This window comes from Diceros bicornis, chromosome 32, assembly GCF_020826845.1.
Source record: "Diceros bicornis minor isolate mBicDic1 chromosome 32, mDicBic1.mat.cur, whole genome shotgun sequence".
Classification (NCBI taxonomy): Eukaryota; Metazoa; Chordata; class Mammalia; order Perissodactyla; family Rhinocerotidae; genus Diceros; species Diceros bicornis.
The window spans coordinates 10,878,649-10,889,021 of NC_080771.1; the positions used below are offsets into that span (position 1 = coordinate 10,878,649).

At 54.6% G+C, this 10,373-nt stretch overlaps 1 protein-coding gene across 1 annotated transcript; it reads left to right on the top strand.

Annotated features, from left to right (window-relative positions):
* The first annotated feature begins 657 nt into the window (after positions 1–657).
* On the top strand, positions 658–2,671 carry CCL17 (C-C motif chemokine ligand 17). Its single transcript, XM_058528619.1, has 3 exons — positions 658–756; positions 1,681–1,798; positions 2,386–2,671. Exons 1-3 carry the CDS (start codon positions 687–689, stop codon positions 2,474–2,476), a joined length of 279 nt encoding a protein of 92 aa, XP_058384602.1. The 5' UTR covers positions 658–686; the 3' UTR covers positions 2,477–2,671.
* The last annotated feature ends 7,702 nt before the right edge of the window (positions 2,672–10,373 follow it).

Here is a 10,373-nt window from a genome sequence, read left to right on the forward strand (position 1 = left end):
GAGTGGGCTGCCCCACGTGGGGGAGTTTGGCTTCCCAATCTACAGAAGTACAAATTTGGACGAAATGGTGATGAAAACCTGTGGGCTCTGGCTTTCTATGGCGCAGGGCCCAGCTTGGGGAAGGACCCACAACCAAAGCTGTCTGGGCTTCAGGCCATTCTCAGCAGGAGATGCAGCTGTGGTCCTCCATGCAGAGAGACGCCCATGCGCCCGTGCAGCCTGCCAACCCCCCGGGAGGCCTTCCCGGCACCCTGAAGCTCTTCCAGGTCCGGGTTAAGCAGCCCTTGCCTGGCTGTCCCCACGCCGGGCACCGTGCATGAAGGAGACTCACCCACCTCGGAGCAAGGACAAAGCCAGGTTAGGATGGAGGCTTTTCAGCTCTGCTAATAGAGGAACCAAGAAATGTCCCCTGTGAAAGGAGAAGTGTGTCATTGTCATGGCCCCCGGACACACACCCCTCCTCTGTCCCCAGTCGAGTGCCCATTCTCTGTAAAGCCACAAACATTCCAAGACTGGACTTCTGTTGAATCATCTCAAATTCTTCGAACTCCACTGGTCTAGGGATGGATGGAGGGGGAGGTGACAGGAGGCGGGGCAGGACCCGACAGAGGTTAAATAGGTCACATCCATGCTTGGCTCTCAGCCTGTCTCCCCCGAGCAGAGACCCTCTCCTGGACTCCGGCACCATGACTCCACTGAAGATGCTGTTCCTGGTCGCCCTCCTCCTGGGGGCTTCTCTGCAGGTTACCCATGCAGGTGAGAACAGAGGAGAAGTGGCCGCAGGAAGGGGCACCCAGAGAGGAGGGTAGGGCACCCAGACCACAGCAGCAACACGCACATATTTCTGTATTATTTACACCCCACTTATTCTTGCAAAGGTGTGAGAGGCCGGCAGCAATAGGATTTTGAGGGAGGCATTCAAAGGAAGATGATGGTGATGATAAGGATGGTGAGGATGATGATGGTGGTGGTGATGAGGATGGTGACGATACTGCTGCCCCAGCCTTGGGGACTGGCCTGGTGAGGAACAAAGTGCTCACACACCTCGCACTGCAGTGGTCATGAGGCAGTGACTGCGGTTGTGTTTTGAGAGTGGAAAATGAACAATTCCCCAGATGTTAGCATCTGTTTTATTAATGGGTCTTATACACATCAAGGGGATCAGAGAAAAGGCAGAACGAGGAAACTGAGCCCCGGGAAAATGTCCCCACCCCTCGGGCCCCCACTTTCTCATCTGTAGAGTGGGCAGGGCTGGCACTTGTCTCCAGATATGCTGAAGACCCACTGAGGGAAGGGCTGCTGCGGGGATAGCTCAGCCCAGAGCCTGGCCCAGGGCAAACGCTTGTGATCCGGGGCTGGTATTTGAGTGTGTGTCACACACAGACACACACAGATGCACACACGCATACAGACATGCACACAATCATGTACAGACTCCCCCAAACATACACAGATACCTGCAGGCACACACGTGCAAATATACAAGGCCCCCCACAGCACACACAGAGACCTCACACACACAACTGTGCACACACAGACACGTGCAAACCCCCTCACATATTCCCCACACAGAAGCACACTCACAGACCCCCACACAAGAGATCCCCCCAACAACACACACACACACACACACGCGCAGACGCTTACAGTCACACCTGCTCCCGCTTTCTCTCTCTGCAGCACGAGCCACGAACGTGGGCCGGGAGTGCTGCCTGGAGCACTTCAAGGGAGCCATTCCCATGAAAAAGCTGACGGCCTGGTACCGGACCTCAACTGATTGTCCCAGGGACTCCGTTGTGTAAGTCCGCCCCGACGCCTGTCCTGGGAGCTGAGCACGGGGGAAGGAGGGCCCTGGAGCTCCCAGAACGGCCACCGGGGAGAGGAGAGGAGAGAGAGAGCGGGGGCCTTGGTCCCCTCGACCACCCGGGCCCTGCTCCTCAGGGCAGTTCCTGCACCCACACTGCGAGACTCCAAAGGCCCCAGGCTGTGGGGGCCTGCCTCTTCATTGATTTACGGGGACACGGAGACCTGAGAGGGATGGGACAGCCCCATGTCACACGAGCAGTTAGCAGCCAATGTGGTCACTTCCCCCCCGCCTGGGCCTGAGCTGGCCGGAGAAGAGCTCTGAGCGCCAAGCCCCTCCCATGCACCCCTAGTTCCCAGGCCCTAGGTGAGCACAGGCAGATTGATGTGGGGGACAGACGGTCCGCCAGGGAGGGCCAGGTGGGGACCTTCGGAGGGTCAAGAACCAGCCTGATGTCCCAGATTTGCCACTGAGGCCGTGGACTGCAGGCAAGTCCTGGTCAGCGCAGGGCGAGGCCGGTCCCAGGGCTCCGGCAGGGCTCCCCACCCTGACGCCCCTGACGGTGTTCTCCCTCTGTGTAGGTTCGTCACCATCCAGGGCAGGTCCATCTGTTCGGACCCCAAGGACACGAGGGTGCAGAAGGCGATGAGACTCTTGCAGCGCATCCTGTAGTTGCGTGGCCGCACTCAGGATACCCAGGAGTCCTGATTTCTTCCTGGACCGTCTGGAAGCTTCCGGCCCCCAGGTTCACCGCCCCAACCCCAAACTGCCTGGGTCCAGTGGGAGCCCTACGAGGACAAAGAGGACCCCTGTCCCCTTTTCTGAACTGGAATCGCGTCATGCAAGAGCCCAGATTAAAGTCTCTCTCCCTCAGCCTGGGTCAGCGTGTTCTGTCCGCCCCGGCCTGTCACTCTGGGGTCCTCAGAGAACATCTGGTCCTGCCATGTCCAGGTTGGGAAGGGAAAGTGAGGCTTGGAGGGCGACATGGCTGCTGCAGCCCACACTCGAGTGAGGGGCCCTGATGAATGAGGCCCACACAGGGGTGGGGCTGAGGGGGTCTGTGGGACGAGCAGGAGGGGTCGACAAGAGGCTCCGCAGACCCTCCTCTGTGCCATGCGCTGGCAGGGAGGGTTCTGGAAAGGGCCATCTGGATTCCCTCCCACCTCATCCACCCCTGAGGTCCCCCAGTCTCCTCCCAGACCAGCCCCTCTTCTCTGCCCAGTGCAGAGCTGAGGACACACTTCTCCTTAAGCATTTGATCCAATTCCACACAAGTTTCCAGGACCCGTCCTTGGCAGGGGTTCCACCAAGGGCTGGGGAGCTCCCTGGCCTGGGGTTCCTGCAGCCCCTTCCCCCATCTCCCCACCTCTCAGTCCCCCAGCACACACTGCAGTCCAGCCGCCCGGAGAGTCTTTGCGAGGCCCAGCTCCACCCGCGCACGGCCGGCCACAGCTCAGTCTCCAGGCCACCCCGAGTCCTCTGCCTGCCTTCGGGCCATCTGCAATCTGAGCTCGGGCCACACCAGCTTCATCTCCCACTGCTCCCAGCCCTCACACCCCGCTCCAGTCAGGCTGCCACCCGGTCCCTCCTGACCTGAAGTGTGAGGCCCCCCCCCCCCCCCCCCCCCCCCCCCCGGTCGAGCATGGATGTCCCACCCAGCCACAGCCCACACTGGCCTCCAGGAAGCCTTCCCCGAGAACAGCTGTCCCCCTGATTCTCTCTCCTGCTCCTTCCCTCCAGCTCTCAGGGACTGTGAGGCAGCCCACCCTACAACAACCCCAGGGGGCTGTTCTCCCACGGACTCCTGTGTGGATCTGTCAGTCCTGGCTCCTCCATCAGCTTGGGAGCTCCCTGAGCCGCCCTGGGGACCCCACAGCCCACGTGCTCAGAAGGACGGGAACGGGGAGGTTATGGACCCCTCACCCCCAGACCCCTCTGTCCAGGCCCCGCTCAGGGCTGGAGCCGTCATGTGCAGAGGGGGAGAGAGTCTTCAGATTCTAGTTCCGCCTCACTCTCCTGAGCAGCCGTGGACTCGTGGCTTCTCTCTCTGCTATGCTGTCGGGGGCAGACGCATTGGCTCCTTCTCTCCCTCCGATTCTCTGGACCTGCCCTGTTCGAGGGGGCTGCGATTATCGGTTATTTTCAGGCAAAGCTTTTGCCTCCTGCTGCCCTCCTGTGGCCATTTGTCTCATTGCAGGCCAGATGACAGACCCAAGCCCAGTTTCCAGGAGGGGCAGGAATAAAACAACAATAATAGTAATGAGGATGACGATGGGGGTCAACTGCCTTCTCTGTGACCTCAGGGTCTCCCCGGTCACAGGAGGGCTCTTCCTCTGCCTTGATCCCGAGGGGTATCCCTCGAACAACTGCGTCAGACCCAGAGTCCTGGGGGAGGCCCCTTCCGAGTTCTTTGTTCGAAAACGTCTGGATTCGTGGGTTGGGAGTGGAGGAATGATGATCTCAAAAACGGGGGGTGGGGGGGCAGGGAAGAAGGAGCCCCCTGTGTCAGCACAGGAGAGCAAGGGCTGGGGCCCACGGTGCAGGCCAGAGCAGGAAAGACACACACACATGCATTCAATCCAGTGCATTGCAAAGGTGTCTTAAAAGAAGCAAAACCTTTTCTAGTGACATCTTCCTCAGAGGCCCACACTGTAAACTCAGATAAGTAGAGCTGCTGTCGAGGACGGTGAGGAGGTGGGGGGTTGCCAGGGGGCCCGCCCTGAGAGTGAGTGAGCAGCGGAGTGGCTTAAATGTCCTTCGGGTGAAGAGGTGGATCCAGGACCGGCAACAAAACGCAGGATCTGGAATCTGAGTGTTTAAAAGCAGGATCAGGGTGCAAGGTGGGTGGGGCGAGATGCAGGAGGGGGACCAGCCACCATGTTCCCCTGGGAAGGGGCCATTTTAAGGAACCGTGACTTGGAGACTCCCCATTACTGGTGACGGGGAGGCAGGAATAAAAAGGACGAGGCAGCGACCACAGAACAGTGAACAGCGGCGCTTACCCCTCCTCCGCTTCTGAAATCCGTCCGCCTTCAGAGCTCAGCTCACAGGCCACACCTCCCGCAGGAAGCCCTCCCTGGTCTCCTTGGTTGTATTTGATCCCCGCTCTGTGTCCTCGGCCAGCCCCCTGCTCTCATGTCAGCCAAATCTTGACCACACTCTGCCCCCTGAAATTACAGCTGCTTGCATGTTGGGGCAGGTATCCGGGTCGGGCAATTCAGTACCTGACTCACTTATAAGAGGGAAAAAGTACTTTGTGCATAGTGGACATCGGATTTACACATTTTCATCAACAAGCCCCGGGTGAGGTCCGCGAGGGGCCGGTGTAGGGAAGGAGAACCTCCCGGAGGAGCGGCGCCCCGATAACACAGCTGGACTTGCACATCGTTAAGTGGAATTTAGAATTGGGCTGCTCTCCAATTGCCCACCAGAGGGCGCTCCGGCCCCCGAATAAGACGGAGACAGGCGCCAGACCACCAAGGCCAGGGGCTGGGGTCACCCTGCGATTGTAGCTGCTCAGGGCCTCGGGTCAGGGTGTCTGCTGGCCAGCCCCTCTCCCAGGGGAGCAGAGGCGGGGAAACCTCCGACACTCCCTGGGGGTCGGGGGACGGAGAGGAAGAGGGAAGAACGCTGCGGAACTTGCCGGGGTAATAATAGCAGAGTCAGGCGGGCGGTGCCAGGAGCGCTGGGCGGGGGTGTTCTGTGTTTTCTTAGCCTCTGCATTTGTCTGTTTGGCATCCATTAATCACAGGGCCACACTAATGGCCAAAGTTGTTTACGTCTTCCCTGCGATGCAGCTGTCACAGGTGCGCAAATATCGGATTGCAAACTCTCCAAGTGCACACCCCCAACCACCTCCTTTACATACTCACACCCCACACCAGTATTTCCCCCACCGAAAGTCACCAGAGCCAGGCCCCAGACGACTAGGGACGCCCCTATGCCCCAAGCCCGCTGGCGTTCATCTCACTGGCCGGTCCTCAGGTCTCTCCCCTGCCCTGCCTCGCATTTCCCACGGAGACCCCATGAAGGCTGTGGCCTCGGCTTCTCCCTCACTTCTCCTTCTGCCATGCGTCGCTGGCGTGGCCCCCTTCTCTCGGGAAGTGTAAGCAATCAATTCTTCTTTGATGGCATTGACCTCTCCCTGTCATCACTCAGTCACCTACATTAATTTAAATCCCGTGGGTACATTTTAACAGGAGGCAGGGACCTGTTCTGGCTCTGCTTTGCCGCTGACTGACAGTGGGGCCTGGCACAACAATCACCTCCCTTTCCTGGGCCCATTTGTCCAAAAAAGGATGAAATTGGACCTTCTCTAACCTGTTTTAGGACGCACCCAATCAAGAGAACGGAGGCTTCTGCCTCTCACGTTGCCCTGAGGGGATCAGAGTCTTAGAACATCTTCAGTTTCCTCCTAGTTGAACTGCCATGCCCCAGGTCTTCCCCGTGACCGTCTCCAAAGCCACCGTGCACACAACAGGGATGAGACAGACAAGCAGAGGGTCCAGGGCCTTGTTGAGAAGTGAGCCTTAAAAGGACATGCTTAGTGTATGTACACACATGTTCATAGCACACTGTTCATAACAGCCAGAAGGTGGAAACAGCCCGAATGTCCATCAGTGGACGAAGGGATAAATAAATTGTGGTCTATGCCTACGATGGAATATTATCCAGCCATAGAAAGGAGTGAAGTACTGATACACACTGCAATGTAGGTGGACTTGAAAACCTGCTGAGAGAAACCACACACAAAAGGTCACGTATCGTATGATTCCATTTGTATGAAATGTCCAGACTAGGCAAATCCATAGACACAGAATGCAGACTGATGGTTACCAGAGGCAGGGGGATATGAGGACAGAGCGAAGCTGCTTAACAGGTGCAGGTGCAGGGCTCCTTTCGCGGTGATGAAAATGCTTGGAACTAGATAGAGGTGCCGGTTGCACAACACTGTGAATGTGCTAAATGCCAATGAATTGTTCGCTTTAAATGGTTAGTTTTATGTTATGCAAATTTCACTTAAAAAAGGACACATTTTGTATAACCTCTTTTCTGCAGAGTAACAGTATAAAAGCAGGCATGGGTGTGAGGTCCATCAACTTCAGGATGGAGAATACCTTTGGGGAGGGCAGAGAAGGGAAGGGAAAGGATTCACAGGTCTAACACCACGTGTTGAAAAATAGAGGGATGGGGGGGCGAAATGGGTGAAGGGGGTCAAAAGGCACAAACTTCCAGTTATAAAATAAATAAGTCCTGGGGCTGTAATGTGCAGCATGGCGGCTATAGTTAATAATACTGTATGGCATATTTGAAAACTGCTAAGAGAGTAAATGCTAAAAGTTCTCATCACGAGAAAAAAAAATTCTCTAACTATGTATGGTGACGGACGTTTACCAGACTTACTGTGATGATCATTTCACAATATACACAAATATCAAAGCATCATGTTATACACCTGAAACTAATATAATGTGCATGTCAATTATACCTCAACTAAAAAAATAGAGTGATCTGAATCCCTCCCCCAAAAATCCACTTGTCTGTTATATTACATCTGTAATTCTCTGTATTTGAGATGTCATAATATAAAAGAAAAAAATGTATAAGTAATTGTAAAAAAAGGAAAAAGAAGGAAGGGAAGGAGGGAGGGAGGGATGGAGGGAGAGAGGGACCTCTGAGCGCTTCCAAGGCCAGCTGAGTCTAGACGCAGTTTCCAGATGGTCCCAGGGCTTAGAGAGGTAAAGGCATCCTGCTGGATGGTGGGCGATGGTGATCAGTGGTCAGACCACAAGCTGACCATCAGGAGGTGACAACAGAAGGTGAGATCTGAAGCCACTGAGGTTGAGCGGAGGCTTCAGTCCCTCACCCCGCGGTCCAGAGAGAGGAGCGGAGAACTGCACTGCCCCTCCCCGACCCCCCACTCCCCGTCAAGTCTGTCACTGTGACACGACAGCAGTGGAAGCAAAGAAAGACTGAGGGGACGGATAGGATAACACAAGTACAAACCAGAAACGTTCCTAGACTCACAAAAATGTCTATTCCACTCATTGACAGATAGTCTCACACTGTTTCAGCGGTATGGGAAATAAGACTTAACCAGGCCTCCCTGATAATGCACCGCCTGCCACGTGCTCAGGGCTCTGGGACTAGAAATGCTACCTAATAAAACTATTACTTTGAGTATTAAACATTCCGCATCACTTTTTCCTTCAATCCAGAGATCAACTCTTGCTTTATTTCTGGAAAACTTCTCTGTTTCTGTAACTCACTCTTGTGATACATTCTGTCATTTCTTCTGTCTTCTGTGCCTAATCATTCTTCCCCCTTCATGTCCATCTCACTTGGTCAGTGTTCTTTCTCCCGTCCTGTGCCCGTTTTCAGCCCCATCCGTTCTTCCTGCTGTTCTTTCCGACACGGACTTCGTATCCAGGACTCTCTGCCGTCACTTCCTGCCTCAGCTCTGCCACGCCGTGGCACACACAGAGAGATCTGTGATCTCCATGTCTCACTCGTCACTTCCTGGAGCTCTTGTATCTCCTCATTACGTTTATACATTTGTGTAATTTGTAGAGAAAATCTGGTCACAGAGGAAATTCATCTGCTCTGCGGCAACATTCTCCTCTGCCGTTCTTGTTATCTGTGCTGGTTCCTCTTGCAGATTTCTGAATGGGATTTTGATGGGGTCAGGTACCTCCGGGAAGCTCAGGTCAGGGAGGAGCGGGAACTTGTTTCGGGCCAGCGGGCATTTTCCTTAGAACCTGGGGTTTTATGTGTGGGGTTCTTCTAGTCTTTTAAATGAAATTTCTTATTAATACAAAATACTTAATGTATACATAGAGTATGCAAACCAATAATAAAATAACACCTGTATACCCAGCCAAAGAAATAGAAGCTTCCTGCTGCTCTGAGACCCATTTCCCCTCCTACCGCCATCCTCCCACCTCCCTCCAGAGACAACTATGATCCTGAATTTTGTGTTTATCGTTCTCCTTAATTTTCTTTAGTTTGTCACACATGTGTGCATATACCTAATACACAATTACGTACTAAGTACGTGTATAGCCCTAACAATATATTGATGCATCTTGCATGTTTTTAAACTTTTGAACTTTATACAAAAGGTAACGCCATTTCACACACACACTCTTCTGTGACTTGCTTTCGTGGCTCCGTGTTTCGTGACACTCTTCCACACTGAGGGCACAGCTACAGCTCACCGATTTTCACCACGTGACGACACAACTCATTCATCCATCCTCTTGTTAACGACCATGTGGATTATGTCCAGGTTCTTGCTATTGCAAATGGCGCTGCTTTGAACAGTTTTTAGCTTGTCTTGTGATGCGTGTGTAAGAATTCCTTTAGGGCCGTGGTTCTCAACCCTGGATGCACTTGAGAATTACCCGGGAGAGCTTTGCAGAAATGCTGACACCCCGAACCCTACTCCAAAAGATTCTGACTTAATCGGTCTTTGGAAAGGAGGCGTCCCAGGCTAAGTGTTTGTGTTTTGGGAAGCCACCCAGGTGATTCTAATATACAGCCAGCTGAAACTGACACTATGCAGTGTAATTATCCAAACCAGCCCCACCAGCAGGTGCAAGAGCTCCTGCCAGGCCAGGCCACCACCAATACTTGGTGATGTTTCTGTGTGTAGCATTCCCCCCAACACAGCTGCCAGGCGGCTGCAGGAAGGCCACAAAGCAAAGCCTCTCTTCTCCGGCCAACAACTGGAGTGCTGCCTGCACACGAGGCTTCTCTGTGGGGTTCCTCCTCCAGCCCCACCTTCGGCCTGCGCACTTGGAACCCCGGTACCACCAGGGGGAGTTGATTTTGCATCTCAAGGGGAGCCCTCAGCCTGGAGCAGGTTTGTGGCCTCGCTTGTTCTCCCTTCTCTTCCCCGCCCAGTCCAGCTCCAAAGCCCCTGCTTTTGGTCCCCTTCCAACTCTCTGTGGTTCCACTGCGGCTGGCTCCTAACCCCAAGGGAGGTGCGGTTTCTCCGCTGCCCACTCCACTTAGTGCTCTGGAGCGATTTCATGGAGAAGGGGGAAGTCCCAACTGTGCGCTGCCAGCTTCCAAGCAGACGACCTTAGAAAGCTTAAAAAAAGAAAAAAAAAATTAAGATTCCCCAGCCCCACCGCAGGCCTGCTGAGAGAATGTCCAAGGTGGGACACCTGCGCCTTTAAAGGTCCTCGGGAGGGCCGGCCCCGTGGCGTAGCGGTTAAGCACGCGCGCTCCGCTGCTGGCGGCCCGGGTTGGGATCCCGGGCACGCAGTGACACACCGCTTGTCAGGCCATGCTGTGGCAGTGTCCCATATAAAGTGGAGGAAGATGGGCATCAGATGTTAGTTCAGGGCTGATCTTCCTCACCAAAAAAAAAAAAAAAAAAAAGTAGAAAGGTCCTCTGGTGACTGTCGGCAGCAGGTCACTCTCTGTCCCATCCGGTTTCCTCAAACGTAAATTGAGGCTGCATTCGGCCACATCTGAGCCGGCTTCTGGCTCTGACTCAGAACTGCTGTCTTTCGGTCAGGAGGCGCCGAGGACTAGCTGTCCTCCAGTGTCTCCTCGCTGT